The sequence below is a fragment of the Myodes glareolus genome, chromosome 11, assembly GCF_982192425.1.
Source record: "Myodes glareolus chromosome 11, mMyoGla1.1, whole genome shotgun sequence".
NCBI classification, from domain to species: domain Eukaryota; kingdom Metazoa; phylum Chordata; class Mammalia; order Rodentia; family Cricetidae; genus Myodes; species Myodes glareolus.
Window position 1 is genome coordinate 39,687,131 of NC_142036.1, and position 25,830 is coordinate 39,712,960.

General features: G+C 41.7%; 1 protein-coding gene across 9 annotated transcripts in view; it reads right to left on the minus strand.

The window, feature by feature from the left end:
• Window positions 1–358: 358 nt before the first annotated feature.
• The window catches only part of Gpatch2l (G-patch domain containing 2 like), a 57,136-nt gene continuing 31,664 nt past the window's right edge, over window positions 359–25,830 (minus strand). For 5 of the 9 annotated variants that reach the window (XM_085697353.2, XM_085697355.2, XM_048449255.3 and 2 more), the window contains 2 exons: window positions 14,224–14,318; window positions 359–6,396 (listed from right to left, as the gene is read on the minus strand). In XM_085697353.2, the coding sequence (XP_085553479.1) occupies window positions 6,245–6,396; window positions 14,224–14,318 (247 nt within the window). In that variant the 3' untranslated portion in view covers window positions 359–6,244. The remainder of the gene's footprint in view (window positions 6,397–14,223; window positions 14,319–25,830) is intronic. The other 4 variants (XM_085697354.2, XM_085697356.2, XM_085697357.2 and 1 more) reach the window with 2 other exon arrangements.

The window sequence follows — 25,830 nt, forward strand, 5'->3', positions numbered from 1 at the left end:
CTTCCTTGAGCATCCCATGCCTGACCTCAGGTGGCTCACCTCAGTCTTCACACCAAAAACTCACTGGGACTTGGCGAACACTTTTAGGGCAAAAGATGACATTGTCTATTTGCCTCCCATGGAAGAAACTCTCTCAGTCTCTCTCTCTCTCACGTGAACACACACACACACACACACACACACACACACACACGCACACACACGCGCACACACACACACACACAATTTTAACCACTGTAGACTCTGCTTTCCATTCAATCCCCTGTGCATTTAGGAAGATTTCTTTTCTTTTTACTCCAGTGGATTAATGGTAAAATTAACTCCCACAAGTAGAACAAGTCAGTAGCAGGAAATAAAATTAACATACAAAAATCAATACCTTTTATATATAGAATTACAAGGTAGAAGATACAATGGCAGAGAAAACACCTTACTGACAACAGTGCTTTGATTGATAGATTGGGTCACAAAGTCATCTACTGTGTATGTCCCCTCCTACAATGCATCTGGTTTTAATCACATGTACACACAATTATGCATAGCTTGTTGACAAATGCCTTTCACCTGATGAACCATTACCACTTTTAAAACTCCCAATTGATCTACATGTGCACACAGAGCTAAAACCCCGCTTCAACGAAAAACAGAATTTAAAGATAGAGTAGGAGCCATGCTTCAGTGGTGGGCAGGGGTCCAGAGTTGAAGGAGGGGTATTTTGTTTGAAGGGGGTAGTTTCTGAGCATATTAAAATGCAAAAATGTCTGTAACAAGAGGCTATATATAGCTAGCCCAAGCAATGCACAAATCATGAAGGCTGAGGGCAAAAGACCTGGGCAAGACAGCTCCACAGGTACTCGGGTACTGAGAGGAAGTGTGGTTGAGAGGGAGTAGGACGCTCTGCTAAGTCAGTCATGGGTGGGAGGGCAAGATTAGTTGCTGAGAGGCTGAGGTTAACAGGGTTTGGAATGGCTGCTTTGCAAAAACTGCAAAGAGGGGTACTGGCTGAGATCCTAGACAGTAGGAACTAAATGTTACCATGATGTTGGGGTGGCTTCAGCTTGTAGTTAAAAAAGCTACCCAGAAGCTATTTCAAAATTATCTTCTTTCATTCTGCAATTTTAAATATCTAAAGATTCTACAAGGGTCAGAACTACCTTTCAGAGAAAGAAAACATTTGCATTATTAAAACCTTAGAAAAAGCTTTTCCAATTGTTTGTTAAAAGACAAAACTTGCTATGTGGTTCAATCTAGAATCCTCCTGCCTCTGCATTGCAATTCTAGGATCACTGGCATGAGTCACCATAAAGACACCCCTCCAAAGATAGGGCTTCCCTGTGTAACAGACCTGGCCGTCCTGCTGGAACTTGTTCTGTAGGCTGGCCTAAAACTCAGAGATCCACCTGCCTCTGCCTCCCAAATGCTGGAATTAAAGGCGTGCACCACCACAGCCCAGCGCAACAGGTGGTTTTAATTGGTCTTTAAGATAGGAAAGAGGACACATGCAGAGTCTAGGGAACCAGTGCTAGGCAGTTTTCAGAACACCTTCCCAAATACAGTGAACTCCTTCATCATACATCTCTCTGGGAGAATTTGGGTATGTGGGCTTTGGAGTAAGTCAGGACCCATCTTAATTACTATGAATAAAATCATCAAGTACAATGTCCATTTTTTTCCAAAAGCTTCAGATGAGCTTATCATGTGCTGACACTGTAACTCAAACAAGTCAGTGGGGTATTACTGTTGGGTTTCAAGCCTTCACATCCTATTAGTTGGGTGTAAAGCAGACAGGAGAATGTGGGTGGACTGATGTACTGAGATTACCAATCTCAATAGATGCTTATTATATGCCTGCTATGTACCTGAAGTATTGTTCTTTTAATTTTTTCTGAATTATATATTAAAATGTATATCACTATGCTAGAAAAGTGTGTAAGGCTTTTCCTTAAACTGACTTACTGAACACATAAAACTCACAGATGGCTGTATATTAAGTAACATCTTATACTGGTGACTGAAAAGTGACGGTCATTCTTGTTACACTTGGACTCCCATGTCAAGTCACTTCCATCCTCTACTCATGGTCTCTATCACCCTTTCCCAGGCGTTTGGGAGGGAAACCCATGGGGAACAAAGCCAGTTTTTGAGAGGTTAGGCAAGGAATCACACACAAATCTGTCTTTGCCAAGGAACCTGCTTAACTGGCAACACCTGTGCAGCCAAGGCTTCAGGCTGCGTTTGGATCCCCTGCCAGGTTTGTTAGGCTTGCGGGACCTCATCCTCAGGCACTGACTCAGTAGGTCAGATGCTGCTAGTCTAAGAGCCATTTGGAGCAGCCCCTTTCCTTTTGCCAGACACTGCTCCTCATGTGAGCATCTTCAACATCGTCCTCACTGCCAGTCTAAGGACCAGTCTGAGACTCTGTTCACAGCATCCCTTTCTTTCCCTCTGCTTAGGATGGCTCCCCTTGTTCTTCAGTGTCAGCCTCATCTTTATACCACAGTGGAAAACTTTAGTTCCAAATCTGCTAATTTACCAAGAGATTTCCCCACATCCACAAGTATATTATTCTGCTTAAATTTACACTGCTAGGCTCCTTTTATAAAAACCTTACACCGCATACTCTTCAGCATTATTGTTCCTTTCCTTCCACACTTCCATTTCCAGGCATGACCTTCCTCCTCAGATTGTAACACAGGAGTGAATATCAAGTCATTTGTGTTTAGCACCCATAGTCCCGCTCCTTGGCTTTGCTTCTCTTCTGCTGGAGTAAAATCACATCCTGACTGTTGCTAGAAAGCTGTAACTGCTAACTGCAGCAAAGGGAAATAAGGACATAGTGACGAGCAAAACTGGCTTGAGCAAAGAGAGGCTGACAAGAGTGAAATGCTTCCACTTCCCCAGTGTCTAAGCTATGCTCCCAACAAGATAGCAGTCATGTCTGCTAGAGCCAGCTGCTCTGCTCTCAGTTCAAAGTTCCTAAGACACTGAAGACAGCTGCTGCTGAGGTGTATCCATAGCATTTTGCCCAGGAAGGGGAGAAATAAAAGCACATTGCTCAGAACCACAACAGTTATGCCAAAACAGAGCAAAGACTTTAAATGAACCACGCATCCCCATAATTCTTTGCCTAGAGCTGAAGAACCAATTGCACCAGCCATGATGTTGGTGGCCTGGCAGTTCCTCCGAATACCTATAACTCTTAGTTCTCAGTGGTTTTGTGTTAACTCAGGGTAACACAGAACTTCTTAGACCACGGAAGGAAATTTGTAGAGATCGACAGAAATGTGGATATAGATAAATGATAGGCTGATAGATGAATGAGAGAGAGATGATAGATGATAGATACATAGATAGGTAGGTAGGTAGATATAGAAGGATGGATATGCTCAGTGACTCTCATCCTCGAACGCAAACCTTAATAAATCTTTTTAGGACAGATAGTTAAATTACTCATTATACACATTGAACTTTACGTTTTTAAAAAAGATCTCATTTGAAGGACCAAAGATTGAGATAATTTATTTACTTTGGGTCATCTGCTGTGAGAACTGCCTTGTTTAAGAGCCAACGCCATCTAAGGTCTCTCACTGCAACTGATTCCTAGAGAACTCAAGGCCAACCACATGCCACTCAGAAAAACATATTCTGTCCCTCTAACTGTAGACTCACGAAAACAGCACTGACTTCCTCTTCTCATCAGTTATGACCAAAGAGCTATGCAGGGGTTTAGATACAAATGAAGCTCCTCCTTTAAATGCTGCATCTTAAAAATAATCTCAAATTCCCTCAAACTCCTCTGCAAAGCTAACAACTTGTGAATGACGTCATGCAAGTAGATAATACGTTTGACGTTTTAGGAAAAAAAAACACAACAGTAAAATTCAGAGAAACATCTGTGTAGTCTGTAAGGATTTATCAGAACTCAGAAGTCAGAACCGTGGCTCTTGGCTTCATTAACTTCTTATATCTTTAAGGTCTGTCTGGTGATCTTCAATATTGACAACAAAACCGCACCTCTCCTTGAAAAGCAGATCTTAATTTATGGCATTATCCACTGTGTCATAAAAATTTTTAAATGTAAGGTTTAAAATACAGCTGATACTAAAGTTAGCCCCTGAAGCTGGTTGACAGAGAAATAGCAGAATAAATGGCTTCCCTAAGCATGTGTTTACACCTTAAAATGAGCATAATTTACAACCCTGTATTAGAAAGTATTTGTGCGCTTAATATTCTATTTTCTCAGGTAAATGACTTTATTCCCATTCATTACAGGTAGATATTACAATCTTGGCTGATCCCTGTCAAAATTATTCAGAAATGTATATAAATTCATGACCAAGAAAAATGAAACAATCATGAAAAAACATTATTGACATGAGTCTCAGACTGACCAGGGATACCAATGAGAAACACAGATTATATAACCCAGGGCAGAATAGCATCAAAGTCTATAGCTTGTCTGGGCTTACTCATGTGCCTGAATATAGTATGCAAGTCTGCCTTTACCTCTGAAAATGGCATCGCTTCAGATATTTAAAGTGTAAATAAATATGTATATATAAACTACTTTAAATCCCAGGTAGGAGAGGACGACCTGGCAATGGACCACAAAAGAGAGCTACGGGAATATCTTTGCACCTAACTGTGACAGTCTCAAAAGCCATCATCAGGACCAATGTTTGCATGAAGTTTAGGAACTGGTTTAAAAGTGTTATCAGTAGATCTCTCTCTTAGCCCAACCCAGGATGTCAGAACCACATTTCACAGGCCACTGCAGGAACTAGGTGAGAATGCACCACACAGTCCACTTTCACCACTGAGCCATCAAACAGTGCCACATTCCCTAACTTCTGTGGATGTAGCTGTGACACCCCATAGGACAGTCACTCCTTCTAACAATCAGGGTGATTCTGGGGGACTGGAGGCTTAGGTGTTACCCTCCATTATATAATCTCTGTCTGCATCTCCCTTCACCACTCTCTTAGGTCAGCTGATACCTTCTCAGCCTTCCACATAATCTATAAAAGCAGTTTCAGAGTCCCCTTTCCATACAGACTCACACTCTGATCATCTGCCCACCTCACATTAATTACACTGTGTGGAGGGACAATTACACTTTGGGAAAACGAGGCACTGGATCACCTGGCATCTGTCTAAGGGAGAGGTGTTCTGTCCCATGTGACCAAAGCAATGACTGTTTAACATCAGCTCTTGTGTATTTCAGAGTAAAAGCACTTGGTTGATACAAAGTAAGAGCGCCCTGTCAAGCAGGCCCCTGAATGACAGGTGCTCTTGAGAATACTTTTGGGAAATGTGGCTTTTCCCCAGCAGCTCCAGGCAGTCACATATTCCTCACTTTGACAAAGTAGCATTGACTTCAGGTACAACTGTATATACAGCTCTACATGCAGCTGAGCAGTCATAAACACGCCACACAGAGGCATGTCCCAAAGACATTTCTCCTTCCCAGATAACAGAGCATGACTCCCTGCTCATCACGGGCTACTGATCTATAGAATAACTAACAGTGAAGTCCCACTCAGAATATAATTAAGCCAGGATCAGAAATGCTAGAGCAAACACTAGCCACTGACTATTTTGCTGCACACCTAAACCTCCATCTGCATTTTAGTACACCAACCTCTGAGCTTAGATGTGCCCTCTTCCAGCAGAACACAGACCATGAAGATGAGGTCAAGGACAATGCAGCGGCTAGTGATCCCTCAGTCCATGTGCGAGCCCAGTGGAAGAAGTTCCCAACCCCTCGCGCTGGTGTCTCTTCTGAGGCCCCAAACTGAGAACTTGTTGGTGTATCTTACCGGCACAGAGTAAATAAAGGCTCGGTGGCAAGCATAGACACATTCCATGGAGGAATGTGTTTGGAATTGGCTGTGAATTTGGGACTTCATTGGTGATAGTAAAAGCTCTATGCAAAAGGGAGGCAAAAGCTGTTACTAGAACAAAGACACAGCTGCCAAGGAGCATCAGCTCTAGGAAAGCAGCGGAGTGAACAGTGGGCTAACAACAGAGTAAGGGATACAACAGAAGATGCCCTGCCCCCTTCAAAGAAAACTGCTGCCCTGCTGCTTTACAGAAAAAGATTCCCCAAATAATATCTTCTAAAAGAAAGAGCCACCACTCCATGTGAAGAGGAGTGGGGCATGGTGGTGCAAGGACCAGGGGTGCCTATTAGGACACCAAGGCTGTATAATACGAAGTTTCAACATCCATCAGCTACTGGGTTCTAGCTGCATCCGGAACTCTTTTCATGTGGCATTTTGAAAAACGTGGCTGGAGCTGAGGCAGTGGCTTTCTCTGCTGCAGAGATCCCGTCCAACCACTCAGAGTGGGGAGGCTTCTGGGCTGGGGTGGCTAGCTCCAGCACATCTGGGTGCACTGTTTCACAAAAGAAGGAAAGAGAGATGAGTTAGTGTAAGAAGTTAGGGGAAGAGGGACATAGAAATACGTTTCTTAATCTTTATATTTCATGTCCTATTCACTTAAGTGGCTTCATAAGGTTTACTATTTTCTTCATTTAAAAAAAGTGAAATTTACAAAATCATTTCTCCAGAAATAAATTCAGTAGAATAGATACAGGAAAAAAACTAAACCACTTTACTCGTGGAGCACACATGTGTCCGGCACCGTTCTGTTGAACATCACATACTTAGGACTCCCTACCCCACTTCCCCCCACTCCCATATGCATGTGTATTTTTAAAAATAATGTCTTATAATGTAGCCCAAGCTGGCTTCAAACTCATGGTCTTCTTGCCTTAGCCCCTGAGCACTGGGATTATATGCATGTGCCATTACACCTGCATGATATCAAATTTCTTAACAACTGTTAGAAGTAGGAACTGTCATTCCCATTTTATGGATCAGGAAACTAAACTACAGAGATCAAAAATAGCAATTCAAGCTCAAATACTGGGCTCCATTTGATCCTCAACATGATGATGTTCGAAGTAAATACAACAAGGAAAACAATAGGAAATAAGCAGCATCAGGCATGGTATTCTAATGAAGTTTCTTAAGACACTCTGGACTGGATAGTCAAGGAAGGTACAGAGCTGTGCTGTGTACCCAGAACACTCAGCACTCTGGACCCTGTCTACCGAATGCCAATAGCAACACACGTCACCTTTCCAAGTGCCCCTGAATGGATCAGAACAAACCACCATTCACTCTGCCAAGGGTAAAAAATATACTTAGATATAGTAAAATACAGTACATTCTAGACTTTTCTTTTACATCCACTAAGTCTACCCAATAATATAGCCTTGGTATTTTTCTAATAGTGACTGGGTCACAAAAACAAATACAAAAGGCCATGACCAGCACTGGGGACTGCAGAGCCCTGGCCCCTTGACTTTGCCTGTCTCAGACCCTTTGCCTGCTGGAGTGAACGGAGCAAACAACTTGTTTTCCTGTGCCTGCAGCTGCTCTGAGCACGAGACCCTCATGAGTTCCTGATGGCAGTGGAGTGGGTCCTGGTGAGCTTTACAGCTGAAAATCCCAGGAGCTGGGGCGTGGCTGGCAGTTAAGGATCCCTATAGCACAATAAAGCTGGCATTCTTGTTTCAAGGATGACCCGTGTCCCCGTGTCTCTGTCTCTGTGTGTATGTGTTTAAATCTCCAGCCCTTTCCCCGGCATGTGAACCATCCCATAGTGCTGGCGCTACAGTACTGCTTTTGCTCAGTATTAAACAACCAAAAACCACATCACAAGAATAAGAAGGACTTACCCCATTTTATCTTATATCCGCAGATAAACTCAAATGTCAACTTTGTATTGGAAGTTAACATTAGAAAAGTTTGAATAACATGACCCTACCACAGTTTATATATGTTTCCTAAAAACAGTAGCTTTCAAATGTTTTGGCATCTCAACCATAGCAGCACAGTGGTAGTCAATTGTTCAAGTTTAACTGAAAGGACTTCACAGAACTATCCCTATCCTTACTATGTAGTCAGAAACCTCAGTGACAGTCTATCCTTGAAAAGCTGTTGGCTGTTGTTTTCTGCAGCAAGTGATGTGGAAAGCTCTCACCAACTCCAGTGGAAGCTGTGGAAGCTCTGTGCACTGTCAGCACTAACTCCCCACCCCTTCTCCTCCCAGCTCGGTAACCACCTCTCTACCTCCTGTTGTCTTTAACTTACTATTCAGTTTACTCATTAAAGTGGAATCATCTACTATTTGTCTTTCTGTGTCTGTCTGGCTCACTCACTGTGCCTTTATCCGAGACAGCAAGGTTCTGAGTGCTAAAGGCTCAAGCTGAGTGACACCCCACGTGTGCAAGAACCACATTTTATTGTTCACTGGCCACCGACATCTGGGTTGTTCTACCGTGACCAATGTTGTTGTGCACACCAATATAGGAAAACCTCTGCTTTAGGGGCTGGAGAGATGGCTCAGCAGTTAAGAGTACTGGCTGTTTTTATACAGAACTTGGGTTCAATTCCCCGTTCCCATGTGGAAGTACACAACGTTAAGTAACTCTAGTTCCAGAGTTATTCAACACCTTCTGGCTCCTGTGGGCACTGCATGCACCCAGTGTATAGACATACATGAAAGCGAAACAGATATGCACATAAAATGATAATAATTTAAAATTTTTAAAAATTTCTGCTTTTAATTCTTTAGGTGATATAATGCAGCACAGAGTTGGGAGATCTCGTGGCCTTTTTATGATGGCTGTCTTGAGAAACTGCCATAGACGTACAATTTTACATTTTACCAGAAAAGTTCAGGGATTCCAGTCATGTCTGTGCCAAGGTCCAGTATTGTCTGGTCTCTGAGACCACCATTAATGAGTGTGAGGTAACCCAGAAGAATGCCTGCACCATCCTCTCCCAGAACACAGTGCTTTTGACAATGGTATAAAATAGGACACAATCCAGTACAATCAAGATCGCTGGGCTGTGGCACAGGCTCCCTCATACAATGGGAATCATGTGTGGCAGTCAAACAAAGAGATTTTGTTTTGTTTTGTTTTTCGAGACAGGGTTTCTCTGTAGTTTTGGAGCCTGTCCTGGAACTAGCTCTTGTAGACCAGGCTGGCTTTGAACTCACAGAGACCAGCCTGCCTCTGCCTCCCAAGTGCCGGGATTAAAGGCGTGCGCCACCGCTGGCCAAACAAAGAGATTTTGCACGACAAAACACACATGAATCTCAGAAACAGAACTGGGTGAAGCTTAATAAAATATAAACTCTTTTGTGCAAGGTTCAGAAACATTTAAAAAGCAGACAACGTATCCTTTAGAGATGCATCTATCTGTTAAAACTACTTTAAAGACAAAAGTGATGATCAAAACAAAACAAGACAAAAGTGTACGAAAACTGTTCCCACTGAAGAGAGTGGGGACATTTTTCTTACTAGCAACATTGTTTTCTTTTACACCTAATGTATTAGTATTCTTTTTATAGCAATTAGATATTTTCCAAGGGGTTAGAAAAATATGGAGAATACTGCCACGACTTTAAAATAATTTTATTTAGATACACTGGAGCTAGACACCCCATGGTCAGTTCTCTCACATTCTGATATGTTAGTTTTGACTAACTGGAATGGTCTCCATCTATTTGGAAGAAGAGCTTTACTGGTAATGGTTGAGAGCCACACTCATCCCACAGGTAGAGGAAGAGTATTAAGAATGCACTGGTTTAACAAAGTGACAACAGTAGGTTCCTTCTAGGTTACATGACCTCACCAGTCATGTGTAGTAATCTAGGTTGAGAGCACCAGGTATGAATTTCTTCCTGTGGACCAGGCCTTAAGACCAGTCAGACAGCTGCTGGTTATTCCCAAGATATAAGCACCATTACTGCACTGTTGGTGATGTCTATGTACAACACGATTCCCACATCTAAGGCTTAGAGACTAATGAGAAGGTGGAGGAACCACAAGAGCTAAAAGACCGGGACATCTGTTGTGAGATTATATCTTCTATATAAGAGAAGGAAGCTACATCCATAAAATATCAGCAATATGGCTGCCTAAATAAGACCCAAACAATGACAATATCAACTGTCATGCCAACTTTGATGGAAGCCAAAGGCCCCATCCCTAGATGAAGAACTACAGAAAATTAATGTCTGCTGAGAGACGGATTAGTCTCCCCCAGGGATGAGAGACCTTTAAGTGGTTATCCAATATCAAATGATCAGTCCTAAAAACTTGTACATATGAGCAACTCTAAATGGACTCAATCGGTTATACATATCTATATGTATTTTATACATATCACAATAATAACTAAGAAAACAATATATAAAAGTGTGTGCTTAGGGGAATGGTGGGAAGGGAGAGGAGTAAATAAATGACAGGAGACTGAAGATGAACAAAGCACATACCTACATACATGAGGTGTCAGAGTGACAACCATTAGTTTCATAAATGCTAACAGAAATTAAAAAAAAAGAAGTGAGTCTGCTCTAGTGTTAGGTGACTTTTTAGATGTTGGGAGACAGCAGTGAACAAACAGATTAAAATTCTCACCCATCTGAACACATGGCTGGCTTAGTGCTCAGAGACCATCTGTGATACAGCTTCTGAACGATGGTTGTAATCCCGGGGAATGCAAAGTTGGAAAAAGGCTTTAGGAATAGTCCAAATCATCCAGGCTCTGAATGGAATCTTCAATGGCCCCAGATCCCCTATTCTAAACACCAGGGTTTACCTTCAGGAGGAGGAGGAGTCTGAATGTCAAAGGCTCTGATGAAGAAAATCATGTCAAGCACACTGGTTCAATACGAGTCTGAGTGCCTTACTTCTTTTTTGGTTTTTTTGAAACAGAGTTTCTCTATAGCTTTGGAGACTGTCCTGGAACTAGATCTTGTAGACCAGGCTGGCCTTGAATTCACAGAGATTTGCCTACCTCTGCCTTCTGATTGCTGGGATTAAAGATGTGCACCATCACTGCCTGGATTGCCTTACATTTCTTATAGCCACTTATTCTCAAATTTTGAAGAAAACAGTCACACACCCGTCAAAAAAGAAATACATTCTTTAAGAGCCTAATACAGCTAGCTAGGTCATTTCAGCATGTGGTAGAGGCTTGCTGGAAAATTCCTGTTCTGGGATACCAGTCTTAGAAAAAGTCTACACACTTACTCACTGGAATCCAGGGAGCAACACTGTGCACTAAACCTCTGCACGCTATAAAGCCAGGGAGGGAAGGGGCATGGAGACATAAACAAGAAAATAATAGTGCTATAGCTCAAGAAGGCACTACTTAATGACCCTGGAAGGGTCCTTTCCCCAGCCCTTTGTACTACTAAAGCAAACAAACAAATAAACCAAGGAAGACGTGTGTATCTTTTCCTTTCTTCACCCCTCTAGCCTTACTAAGATCTTTAAATTCAGTCAATTTCAACTCAAAACTTTCTACGGGTGGGGGAAGGGCAGAGATTTGTTGCTGCATGCTTAAGAAAGAAGCTGAATTCATCACAGTGACAGGGGAGAGTGTTGGCAGAGATCTGAGCTATTTATTCTTTTAGGAAAATCCTATAAAGAATGACACAAGGAAGCCTCTATCTGCAGTCTTGTTCATCACACTGGTGAAGAGCTGATAACAGATGTATGCAGTTGTGTGATTTAGTGCCAGGAGCTGGCCCCTGATGTGTATTAATACAGCGGCAAAGCGGGACGCACCTCTCTTCATCACTCATTTCTATAAAAGAGGTGGAATCGGAGATGGCCCGATGGTAGGCAGAGCAAGCCCATTTGTTCTCCTGACTGATGGCACAGGCTCAGGCTGTGTCCTTCACCTCCATGGGGCACTCGGGTTGTGAGCAGAAAAAAAAGAAAGTGCTCAGTGAAGCAGGGCTTAGTCAACAAGTGAGAGCAGAGGAGTGGGCTCCCTTGGGAAACAGTTAATGTCTTCTTCAGTACACTACATACATTTCCTGCTTTGAATGTGAAATCAACTCTTCCCAATGGTTCTAATCTCACAAAGCATTAAAGTAGGGCTGGAGTTGTAGCTCAGCAGTAGAGCGTTTGCCAACTGACATGAGGACTTAGGTTTGATTCCCAAAACTGGGGGGGGGGGGGTAGATAAGAGGAAAAAATAGGACCAAAGAGGGAAAAATAAAATAAAAGCTAAGAGAAAAGGTTTCATTTTAATTCTTTAAATAGTACAGACTAGCTGAAGAGCCGAGTTTCAGTCTGAAATAATCAATCCTACTGTGCATACAAAGGACACCTGGGAGTTTAAAGGGCCAATCCAAAGCAGCAGAGAGACATCTCCCTGACCCTGGAACTAACACTTGGCTTCAGAAGGTTACACCTTAGTCTGCTCATTTGTCAATGAAATAATAAGAACTGCATCTATCCTGGACACCTGAGGCAAAGGTGCATACAAAGTGCCTAGCTCAGAGCCTGTGCAGGTGAAAACCACTATAAAAATTCACATAATCATTAGATCTGTGATTAAGATTGTTCAGACGAGCCAACAATTAGCAGTCACTCCAGACAGAAGCTCGAAGAGGTCCATTTCAGAGTATTTGAACAATCGCACAGAGAAGGAAGGGAGTTGATCCCACACTTGTCTGGTCTCTGCCTTCACTCAGCTAACTGACCTGAAATGTGTAATGCGTAGCACAGGGTAAGTAAGCTCTAATCAAGCTGTGTAGGTCCAGAAGTGTTTTGGGTTTAGATTGGTTTGTTTCACAAATACCTTATCCTCATAGCTGAAAGGTCACACACATGCTATTTTACTGTTTGCTTCTGACCGCTGAGTTGCAAGTACAGTCAGGTAGAGAATCTACTCACATGTACATATCAGTACTCCAAAGTTTCATACATTGAATTGCTTAAGATTTTGGATTTTAAATAAGGGATGTTAAATCTATAGTTTATCTAAGGAAAGTAATTTATAATAGGCTTGATATGTAATACCTTTGATAACGTGTAATTTACACACACATACACACACCTTAAGTGTACAGAACTTTTACATACATATATAAATGCCCATGTCACCCCTGCCTGATTTGTAATGTAGAACATTTCCAGAGGCCCAGATTTTTCTGTGTCTTCTCTTGGTCATTCTCCTATCAAAGATAGTTAATATTTTAGCTTCTACCAACTGGCATGAATTTTATATAGAAACTGAAAAAGTTTAACCTGAAAATGTTTTTAATTAGACATCTCATGATGAGTAAAAATAAACACACTATTATACATAACCAATGAGAATGCAATGTGCCATATAAACCAACTAAGAAAATGAACAGAGCCAGGTGTGGTGGTGCATGCCTTTAATCCCAGCACTTGGGAGGCAGAGGCAGAGGCAGATGGATCTCTATGTGTTGAAGGTCAGCCTGGTCTATAATCTCCACGGTGAACTGCAGGACAGCCAGACCTATATAGTGAGACGCTATCTCAAAATAGCCAAGGGAGGGAGAGAGGGAGGGAGGGAGGAAGGGAGGGAGGCAGGGAGGGAGGGAGGGAGGGAGGAAGGGAGAGATGGGGGGGGAACAGGGGCTGGAGAGATGATGGATCAGTGGTTAAGAGCACTGGCTACTCTTCCAAAGGACCAGGTTCTATTTCTAGCACTCACTTGATGGCTTCTAATCATTTATAATTATAGTCTTAGGAAATTCAATACCCTTTTCTGGTTTCCATAGGCACCAGGCACACATATTATATACAGATCTACAAGCAAGTAAAACACTAATATATGTAAAATAAAATTGCTATTTTATTTTTATTTATTTACCTTTGCTTGTTTTTCAAGACAGGATTTCTGTGTAGCTCTAGCTGTCCTGAAACTCACTCTGTAGACCAGACTGGCTTTGAACTCACAGAGACCAACATGCCTCTGCCTAGTACTAGGATTAAAGGTGTGTGCCACTGCTGCCTGGCCATAAAATTTATTTTTTAAAGCAGAAATTAAATGAACCCATATCACCTCTGACTACTGACCAAGCTGCTATCCAGCAGGATGTTTATCAGCATGGACCTCACTTCCTGTCTGTGCTACAGAGAAGGTTCACATGACTGGGAACAGCTGGCAGGAATACAAAAGGCCAAGTGAGAGAATGAAAAAGCAGACTCCACAGTCAGAGAGAACTGGGGAAATTACTTCTCAGCATCTCAATTTCTTATGATAAGGAATACAGATCACTGATCATGATTCCATGGGAAGGTATATAAAATAATCATTTAGTGTTCCGTATACAACAGGTGCTCTACGAATGACAACTATAAATAATCACCTGTACTAGAGCTAGGTAAAGATGCTGAGGCCACAGGTTTCCGTTTCCTCTTAATGTCACGTGAACATGGTGGTCCCCAGTGTACCTTTGCCTGCCTGCAGAAACGAAAGGAGAAAGAAGATGTTTACTTTGTGGTACTTGTTGTAAGGCACTGCACTGTCCAGATGAAATCTTTGACTCACACAGATGTACGGCAACAAAACAGGCACCATCTTTAGCCACTAATCACTGCAGCCTCTGGACATACTCGGAATTAAGCAAAACCCACAATACATGGCACTCTCAACTTTTTACCAGATTTCAGAGAAGCAGATATTCAAGTTTCAATAAATGTATGTTTCATTATGTGATTTTTTTATACAATGCTTTCACATGACAACTCTAACTGCAATTGAGCTAAATTCACTAATGAAATATCTATTCCATATGATAATGCATCAAAAGGGTTAATGCCCTTCCTGTGAACAGAGACATTTACACAAAATTATAATAAGTTAATTCTGCTGCCACTAGACAATCTGGATTTAAAAGACTTTTATTTTTTTATATATAAGTGTTGTGTCTGCAAGTATATATATTCTGTGTGTGCATGATGCCTGTAGAGGCTGGAGAAGGGATTCGATCCCCTGGACCTGGAGTTACAGACAGTTGTGAGCCACTCTGTGGGAACTGGGGATCTTCAGGAACAGCAAGTGTTCTTAACTATTAAATCAGCTCTCTAGCCTTGATAATCTGGATTTTTAATGTGTGTTTATATTACAAGTTAAATATTTGGTTCCTGTGACTTTCAAAGATACAAATTATGTGTCAATAACATGTTCCACTGCTAGGATATTCAATTTATTTCCCAAGTAATACACCCAAATGCTCCACCCTAGAAAAACAGATTCTCTGGAAAACAACAGACTTAAGACTGAAATAGCTGGCTCCGTATCTCAGTCCCCAAGTCCCCGACTTCCTCCTTTTCTGCAGTATGGACAGACTGCCCCTGATAAGGCTGAGTATCACTTTTATACAAAGCTTTCCTTGAACTCTGCAGGGATTACATGCCACGAATCATTATCTGACCGGTGAACATACATCAAGCTTCCCTAATGAGACTTAATCTCCTTGAGATTAAGAACAGAGATCCTGAGAGCAGGGGCCATGTTGACACTTCTTTCTTAATTATTCAATGATCTACCAACCTCAGCACAGGGCAGGAGATGGTCCTTATTAAGTATATGGTGGCCAGAACTTATAGAAATAGAAATTTTAAAAAATCAAATGGTATGGCCTACAGTAGCGATGCACGCCTTTAATCCCAGCACTTGGGAGGCAGAGGCAAATGGATCTCTGTGAGTTCGAGGCCAGTCTGGTCTACAGAGCAAGTTCCAGGACAGGCTCCAAAGTTACACCGAGAAACCCTGCCTGGGGAGGGAGGGATCAAATGGTAGAATGAATAAACCCTAGAAAGTAGCTACAAATAGAAAATTTTATGTTATTTATATTTTGGCACAATTATAAAATAAACAGCTAGAACCCATTTAAAAAAAAAAAAAAGAAGTGGAGCTGGAGAGAGAGATCAGGAGTTAATAGCACTTGCTGTTCTTGCAAAGAATCAAAGTTCTGTTCCCAGTAACTACATCAGGGAGCTTATACATGCCTGTACTTTCACCTCCATGGGACCCAGGGCCCTCTTCTGACCTTCATGGACACCCACATGTATATGTGTAAATGTGACTGCACACATGTCTGGTGTAGCAGAGCACCACAGGTACATAGGATTTCTGTCTGAATGGATAGACAAATGCTTTGATACCAAGACTTAGGCAGAAAAGGAAGTAATACTACAGTATTGTGTTCCTGATCCAGAGACATGTACAGACCAGAGTTCCACCTCTCCACAAGCAAGGGCCCTAACTGGGTCATGCTCTGCCACAGGGACTTCAGGTGTGCATTAGCCATCTTTTCTCTTCACTGTAAGCTTATTAAAAAACAAGCATGACAGCACACACGAGTGACCTCAGAAATCCTATGAGGTAACTTCTACAGCTAAGAAACACCTTCAGTAAAGTGGCTGGATACAAAATAAACTAAAAAAAAAATTAGTAACCCTCCTATATACAAATGACAAATGAACTGAGAAAAAAAATTAGGGAAACAACACCCTTCACAATAGCCACAAATAATATAAAATACCTTGGTGTAACTCTAACCAAGCAAGTGAAAGACCTATTTGGCAAAAACTTAAGTCTTTGAAGGAAGAAACTGAAGAAAATATCAGAAAATAGAAGTATCTCCCATGCTCATGGATTGGTATGATTAACATATAAAAAGGGTCATCTTACCAAAAGCAATCTACAGATTCAATGAAATCCCCATCAAAATTACAACATAATTCTTTACAGAACTTGAAAGAATGATACTCAACTTCATTTGAAAAAAACAAAAAAACCTAGGATAGCTAAAACAATACCGTACAATAAAAGAACTTCTGGAGGTATGACCATTCCCGATTTCAAGTTCTACTACGGAGCTATAGCAATAAAATCTGTATAGTATTGGCATAAAAACAGACAGGTTGATCAATGAAACTAAATTAAAACCCCAGACATAAATCCTCATACCTATGGACACCTGATTTTTGATAAAGAAGTCAGAAATATATAATGGAAAAGAAGAAAGCATCTTCAACAAATGGTGTTGGATGCCAGCATGTAGAAGAATGCACATAGATCCAAATCTATCACCCTACACAAAACTGGAGTCCAAACGGATCAAAGACCTCAACATAAACCAGATACACGGAACCTGACAGAAGGAAAATGGGCAACAGCCTTGTACAAACTGGCACAGGAGAAAACTGAGTAAAACACCAACAACACAGGCACTAAGATCAACAATTAATAAATGGTACCTTATGAAACTGAAAATCTTCTGTAAGGCAAAGGACACCATCAAAAGGACAAAATGGCAGCCTACAGAATGGGAAAAGATCTTCACCAACCCCACATCTCACAGAGGGTTGATTTCCAAAATATATAAAGAACTCAAAAAACTAGCTATCAACAAACCAGATAATTCAATTCCAATAACCCAATTCAAATTTAATTTCAATTAAAAAATAGGGTAGAGATCTAAACAGAGAATTCCCAACAGAGGAATCTCAAATAGCCAAGAGGCATTTAAAGAAATGGTCAACATCCTCAGCCACCAGAAAAATACAAATCAAAATGACTCTGACATTCCATCTTACACCTGTCAGAATAGTTAAGATCAAAAACACAAGTGACAGCTCATGCTGGCAAGATATAGAGCAAGAGAAACACTCCTCCACTGCTGGTGGGAATAAATGCAAACTTGTACAGTCATTTCAGAAACCAACATGGTGGTCTCTCAGAAAATTGGAAAACGACCTACCTCAGGACCCAGATATTCACTCCTGGGCATATATCCAAAGGATATTCAATCATACCACAAGGACACTTGTTCAATTATGTTCATAGCAACTTCATTCTTAATAGCCAGAAACTAGAAACAACCTAGATGTCCATCAACTGAAAAATGGATTTAAAAAAAAGTTGTACATTTACACAATGGAGTATTACTCAGCTGTTAAAAACAATGACATCATGAAATTTGCCAGAAAATTGATGGAACTAGAAAAAAAAAAAAAGATCATCCTGAGTGAGGTAACCCAGACCCAGAAAGACAAACATGGAATGTACTCACAGGTGGATATTAGTCATAAAATAAAGGATAACCATACTACAATCCATGGACCCAAAAGAGCTAAGTAACAAGGGGGGGAGGACTCAAGAGGAAATACATGACTCTCGCTGTGAAAGGGAAATAGAATAGACCTCACAGGTGGACGGGGTACATCAATGGTGGGGAGGGCATGGAAACAGAAAGAGGGGGAGAATGGAATGTGAGAGTACTAGGAAAGACAACTAGAATCAGGAGCATCTTTGGGATGAGCTAGGAACTCATGTGCAATGGAAACTCTCAGGAATTTGTGAGGGTGATTCCTGGCTAAGACTTCTAGCAATGGGAGATACAGAGCCTGAACTGATCATCTCCTGTAACCAGGAAAGACTTCCAATGGAGGGTCTGGGACCACAACCCAGCCCCATTATTTTTTGACCTATAATTTGTCTTGCCTACAAGATATGCTGGGGTAAAGGTGGCACAGAAATTATAGCAGTGATCAACCAATGACTGGTGCAGCCTGAGACCCATAGCAGGGGAGGAAGCCCACTTCTGACAATGCTGGGAGGGCCAGGACTCATAAGCTGGACAGCCCAGAGACCTAGGATAGAACCAAACATGACCAGAAAAAAATAGTCATAAAATGATTCTTAACAATATTCTGTTGTACTCATAGATCTGGTGCCTCATCCAATTGTCATCAGAAAGGCTTCAGCCAGCAACTGATGAGAGCAGATGCAGACACCCACAGCCAAACATTAGGTGGACCTCAGGGAATCCTGTGGAAAAGGGGGAAGAAGGATTATGGGAGCCAGAGGGGTAAAGGAAACCACAAGAAAACCCACAGAAACTACCTTGGGCTTAGAGGGGCTCATAGAGACTGCACTGTCAACCAGAGAGCTTGTGCGGGACTGACCTAGGCCCTGTGCATCTTACAGTTGTCTTCTTGTAGGGCTACTAACAGTGGGAGCGGGACTGTCTCTGACTCTGTTACCTGCTTTGGGGTCCCTTCCCTCCTATTAGGTTGCCTTATCCAGCCTTAATAGGAGAGGAAGTGCCTAGTCTTACTGAAATTTGATATGCCATAGCTGGCTGATAGGCAAGGGGGGGAGGGTGCTGTCCTTTTCTGAAGAGAAAGAAAGAGTGGATGGGGAAAGGGACTGGGAGGAGAGGAGGGAGGAAGGAAGGGGAAACTGTAATTGGGCTAGGAAAATTATTTAATTATTTAACTTTAAAAAGATAAAAATAAAGTTTATTTCAACCAATAAACCCATCTCTGGTAAGAAAAAAAAACAAGCAACAACAACAAAAAAACTCACCAACTTCCTTCTCAGAATAAGTGTTGGGAGCAGTTCTTAGGTCAGGACAGTAGGGAATGGGAAGAGAGACAAGAGAGAGAGGGGCAGGGGATTCTGGGCTTCTTCCTGGCAAGGTTCACTTTAAAATCTTCTTTTCAAAAGATAACACAAAAAAACATTACTTTAAAAACAGCATTTACAGTTAGGTGGTGGTGGTAGTGCGCACGCCTTTAATCCCTGAACCTGGGAGGCAGAGGCAGGTGAATCTTTGATTTCGAGAACCACCTGGTCTACAAGTTCCAGGACAGCCAGAACAATACAGAGAAACATTTCTCAAAAAACTAAACAACAACAAACAAACAAAACAAACAATCCAGCATTTAGGGGACTGGAGAGATGATGGTTAAGAAGACTGGTTGCTCCTGCAGAAGACAAGATTCGATTCTCAGCAACCATTTGGCAGCTCACAACCATTGGTCACTCCAATCTCAAGGAATCCGAAGCCCTCTTGAGGCCTCCACAGGTACTGCATACACAATGCACAGATACACATGCTGGCAAAAACCCACACACATAAAATGAACAGATTTTCTGAAAACTGCTGGATGGCAAGTGTTAGGAGACAGATGCAGACTTAGCTGAGTGGCATTTATTTATACCACATCCATCGCTTTCCAAGCTCTGCATGCTTATGTCTGTAATATGATGAAAGGCCCAGATTGTCAAGTTACTTGTCTTACATTTTCAAGGAATATGCTTTAAGTAAAAATATGAATTTGTTAATGTACCAAAATGCTTAAATTCTAACCACTTTAAATGAAAATATAGCAGTTATAAAAAGCTTTTTTCTTAAAGAAAATGTAATTAAGTACTACTTATTACAGTGTGCATTATATGTCAATAGGGGGGATACTGTGGACTCACTGTAGACATCAGAGGGGTCTGCACTCTCCTGCCCCATCTCTGCCAAGCAACACAAAGAGGGTAAATGCTGCTGTTGCTGCACTAAATGATCTAAACCTATCTTTGTTGTTGTTGTTGTTAGAGACAGGGTTTCTTTGTGTAACAACCCTAATCCTTCTTCTAACTGCTACCTGAACATTCTAACTCCTTTAACTTCTGGAACTCTCTCTAGTTACAGCTGAGGAAAAAATGGAAGATTCCTAAGCAAACCAAGCAAAAAAAATGTTAGGTGATCATTTTGCCTGATTATAAAGTTTGTTATTTCCCTATGAATTATTTCTTTTGACTCAGTAGTTGTTTTGTGTCTTCCAGCATTTGCTAAATTCTTACTGAGCACCTACTATGTGCCACACACAGTACTAAACAAAAGGAACACAGTGATGAGCAGACCTTACCTTCCAACCAAGTCTGATCTGCTTTTCTGGGAACGGAAAGTGAGTAACACAGAGACTGGAGTGTTGAGAACGAGAAGGCATGTACAGTCCTAAGTCTCAGTATAAACATGCTTGCCCTCTTATAACACTGTAACCCAGCCCCAAACTAAAGGACTGCTTCATAGGAGGTAGGCCAAAAACATGAGAGACTTGTCAGGAGTTGAAGAAGGAACAAGGAAAGGTCAAACTATGACAAGAGGGACAGCAAGACACATTTCTCTCTTTGGTATTAGGGGCACACTGGCTTGGGTGTTCCAAGGTCCAGTGCTTGGAAAGAAACTGACAAGAACGAAGGAGAAGGACTCAGAACAAGCCAGAGGAGAAGCTGAGGGCTCTAAACACAGGGGCCAGAAAGGGAACCCGCTGGCTCATTTCTGGGGGGCTTGGGCTCCTCTGGAGACTGCTGGCAAGTGGACAGACAACTTCTGTTTCCTGCCCAAGCAGTTCTGATGTGTGTGTGTGTGTGTCCCCAAATAATTCAAGAGTGGATATAAAAATATTTTAAGGGAGGATATAAAAATAAAGAGACTGACTCTCACCCACATTCACTTACGGGGATCTGATTCCCAGCTTTTCTTTAATGTGCTGCTTACTGGTATGTGCTATTTTATTTTGTGACAGTCAGTCCCAGTCACTCAGAACAACAAAACCACAAAACCCATTCACAGAAATGTGAGGTAAGAGTCAAGTTCACTGGCCTGCAGAGCCCTCCATAGTAAGAGAGGCAGAGGACTTATAAGACCTAACCAGGGATGTGAGCATTCCTGTGCTACAAACGGCATGTGTTGGGGAAAGGATCATCCCAGCCACTCGGGAACAAGGGAAAGTATTTGGAAGTTAGACCTGTGTGTCTAACAGGCTAAAACACCATTCCTGACTGTATGATAAATGGTTACTGGAACCATGTAAGGAGCTTTCATAAAGTACACACATCTGGCTAAGATCTGTATTTAGTATACAGAATTGGTAAAAGTTTTATTTTGAAATGTGTTCCTAGGTAATTCTGATAGCACTGTGATAACCCAGTCAATAAAAGAGGTTTAAAAACTTAGGCTAGATGTTAATTAAATAAATATAGGTTTAAATAATAAAAATATAGTTCCCAGTATAGACGCCAAAAACCCAAAGAGAGAGACTGTCTCCTCTTACTTCATTTCATCTGCCTGGGTCTCAGGTCTATCTGCCCACAGGTCAGTGAGTACTTGGAGCAGGAAGTTCTTTCACAGTATGAATGTTGGAATCCGTATTTCTCCTAATGGTGGCACAGTCTCCTACTGTGAATTGTGGCAGCATTTGCCAAAGGCTAGGGGCAGGAGAAATGGTTCAACTGGTAAAGTGTGTGCTGCATATTGATGAAGACCTGAGTTTGGATCCCCAAAACTCACATAAAGACCAGGCCCAACACTTATATATCAGCACTAGGGAGGCAGAGACAAGGGAATTCCTACAGTTCACTGGAGGGTCAGTGAGACAGCTCAATGGGTAAAGGTACTTGTTGCCAAGGCTGATGACCTGAATTTGATCCCCAGGACCCACGTGGTAAAAAGAACCAACTCCCACAAACTGCCCTCTGACCTCAACATGAGTGCTGTGGCACAGATGCCCCTCCACAAGAAATAAATGCAAAAAAAAAAAAAAAAAGGTGGCAAGCATCTGAGGAAGATGCCAACAGTGATTTCTGGATTTAATGTTCAAGCAGTTAGACACACACACATGTACAAACATGCACACACACCACATAAACATGCAACCCCCACACAATACACCTACAAACTTAAAGAAGGGAAGGGGTAGGAAAGAGGAATAACTATTAATAAATAACACACTTTAAAAATATATTCCTTCATAAGCAGCCAGTAAATTCTTCTCCTGTGAAGGTGAATGGTGAAGATTAACAATTAATGAAAAGAGAACTTGTTATATCCTCATATAAACACAGCATTCCTACTTTATTTTTTCTGCAGAGAATGAAGGGTCAGGTGAGCTGCCCAAACTGTGGCGTTACTTAGGAAACTGGGCGGATTACTATGTCCCAGGGGCAGGAATGTACTTTTAGGGGGAAAAATACTTTGAGAGAAATACATGCATGTTTAATAGAACCAGTGCCGGCAAAAAAAAATAACTCAAGTGACTGCTTCTGGCTTAGAACAAAGATACTGCAAGTCGCTCAGAGGAGCAAAAGCAGTCTTTGTCTGCCAATAGCAAGCTAATCTAAGGAACAGTTCACCTTCAAACTGCTTGCCTTTAAAAGCTATGAAAAAGTTCATTTTTGGTGTTTGAAACAACAACAAAAAAGAGGTATTTGTTTGCTCTATTTTCTCCTTATGTAACACCTGAGGGATAATGGGTGTAGTGAGGACCAAAGGTCATATAGCATATATTCTAATTATTCTCAATTACAAATTCATTCACCTCAAATTTTTTTTCAACAAAAATTTATGGAGGCTTGCCCTGTTAAAAGTCTATGCTTGAGGCACACAGGGCAGATTCATGGTGAATGAATATTTTGAGACCATGAATCGTAATCAAGGAACAAGTCAAGCACTGGGTAAAATGAGGGAGAGGAGGATTACATGTGGAGAAGCAGGAAGAACCCTGTCTCACCTGTGATCGTATCTTCAGGGTCCTGGCACTTATTAAACACCTAGTTGGGGAAAGATTTTCCTTCACCGACCTGCACAGGCCTGTGACACAAAGGGGACAGACCCACTTCACAATTCTACAAGGGACAACGCTCAACTAGCAAGAAGAGACTCTGACAACTCCCTGACAGCCTTCCCTTTAAGCCTAACTCTTAGCAGTCTGTGGCAAAGGGCTCACAGCATTTAAAACTGCCTCTAAATTCTTCCCTTGGTGTGGTCAAGGCAGGATGTCACCCACAGGAGCAGAATCACCTGGTATCTGCTGGGAAGATGTGTGTTACAATGGAAGGGCAAACAGAACGTGCTTTCATCACTCCACACACGCAGTAAGATGGCAGCCATCCAAGAGCCCCTGTAAACAAGCCCCTTCAAAGGAAGCAGAAGATTCAAGAACTATGTGTATACAGCAAGAGATTCTAACAGGCGTGGACAACCTATGGATATATATATATATGGATACCATTACAGGCGAAACCCTTCCTCGCACATGGCTGAAACCAAGGCATTAAAGAGTTGAGCGGGGACTACTGTGTGTCACAGCAGCCCAGACAGACAGAGGACTAATAAAAGGTTCCTTTCCCCAAGCCCTGGGGTAAAACCTGAGGCTGTTTATTATGGCTCCAAAGGTCAAAATTAATAGCATGAATTGAGTCTTCTTCTTGCTCTTTGAAACTCCTTGTCAAGTGGCATAGCCAGCTGGGCACACAACTCTGATATGCAGATCATAATGCTTGTGAACAGATAAAATGAATTACAATGAGCTAGGCCCATCATATTTCAACTCTCTAATGGGTAGGAAGGTCTCTCTCTTTCTACCCAAGCAATGTCCAAATGTCTCTTCTTAGAGTCAACTTGAGGCCATTTAAGGCCCTCAAATCTGTGCAGCATCTCATTAGCAAATAAATCTGGAGCCAGCTCAAAGATCTTAAAACTGAAATCACCCTAACAACAGGATAGGGAAGCAACCCCAAAATAATGTTGATTGTCAAGCTGCTTAATATTTACATACATTATTTCATTTCAATCCTTGCTAGTCAAGTAAGAAAACCTTTCCACTTCTAACATGTGGAAACTGAGGAACAAAGGAGTTTAAGCTTTGTCCAGGTAAACCCAAAAATCTGACCGGAGTCTACCATACATTATTAATTCCCATGCTCTTAATGCTTTCTGCCCAACATCTCATGAGCAATGACAACAACGGGAGACACTGAGACTTTTTGTTCTCTCAGTAAAATCCATGTTTATTATAAGAATACATGCTTGGGAATCTGCTATCCTTACTCAGTTGAAAATAAGATTTCACAAATGGAAAAGCTTATTTGCAAGGAAACTGGCCTATTTAGGGGAAAAAACGACACTAGAACAGTGTTTTCCTATTTCAGAACTTAGATAATAACTGGAAATAGATGCATTTCCAAATCAAGGGGAAGGACAAAGGAATTAGAGAAAACTAAAACTGCCAAAAGGCACTCAAATATGTAAGCCAATAACGTGTCAGAAGGAAGCAGCGACTGGTAGTCTCTACTTGTTTGCTGAAGGTAATATGTTAAAGGGAGGTTCTTCACAATCTCATTTTGGGGAAAGCTGCCTATAGCTCTGGTCTCATTGTGAATTTATCTGCAATACCACTGCCTCTAGCAGAACATCAACCACCCCATCTGCTGTTTGCACAGCAGCGATTCTTAGTACTGCTTACTACTATTTCAACAGCAAATGCCAACGCAAGCATGCTAGCAAACAAAACTAAACTAAAACAGCTGTATGGAGTTTACCCAGACAGTCAAATGTTTATGCATCCCTCCACACCAATGAAACCCAGCCTGCCCTCATTCATCAACTGTGTGCTGCACGCCATGCTAGATAACAACTCTTCTTCACCAGAACAGCATCTCTGGAGCTAACGGAATCCCAGTGGTCTGCCTCCATGAAGAATGATGCTCACAATACCAAAGCATGGAACCTGTGCCCGTTACACAATAGGTGCCCCGTTAGGGCCAGTCATGAAACCACCAGGACTCAGAGCAACAGTTCTTAACCCTGGCTGCATAGTAGTCACCTCAGAAGCTCAAAGATCACATCAATGCCTGGGCTTTTCCCCAAACCGACAACATTTGATCTGTGAAGGTCAGGCTAAGCATTGATGATTGCTACTGTTGTTTTTAATTTGTGTGCATGTGTGTGTTCACATATGTGCTTTTCTGTGTACCTTTACATCAGGTGCTCTTATATGCGCATGGAGACTGCAGGTTGTTATTAGGCATCTTCCTCAATTGTCTTCCAACTTTTGAGACACAGTCTAGGGCTCCCTGATTTGTCTAGAGTATCTGATTAGAAAACCCCAGAAATCCTCTTGTCTCTGCCTTCCCAGTGCTGAAATTATAGATGCATACTGTGGTGCCTAGCTTAAAAAAAAAGAAAGAAAGAAAAAAAAGAAGAAAATAAAGAAGAGAAAGGAAAGGAAGAGAAAAAATGAGTGCTAGAGATCAAACTCAGGTCTCAGCGCTTGTATAGCAAGTACTTTATCAATTAAGCCTCTCCCTTAGTGCCTATGAATACATTTCTTAAGGCTTCTCAGAT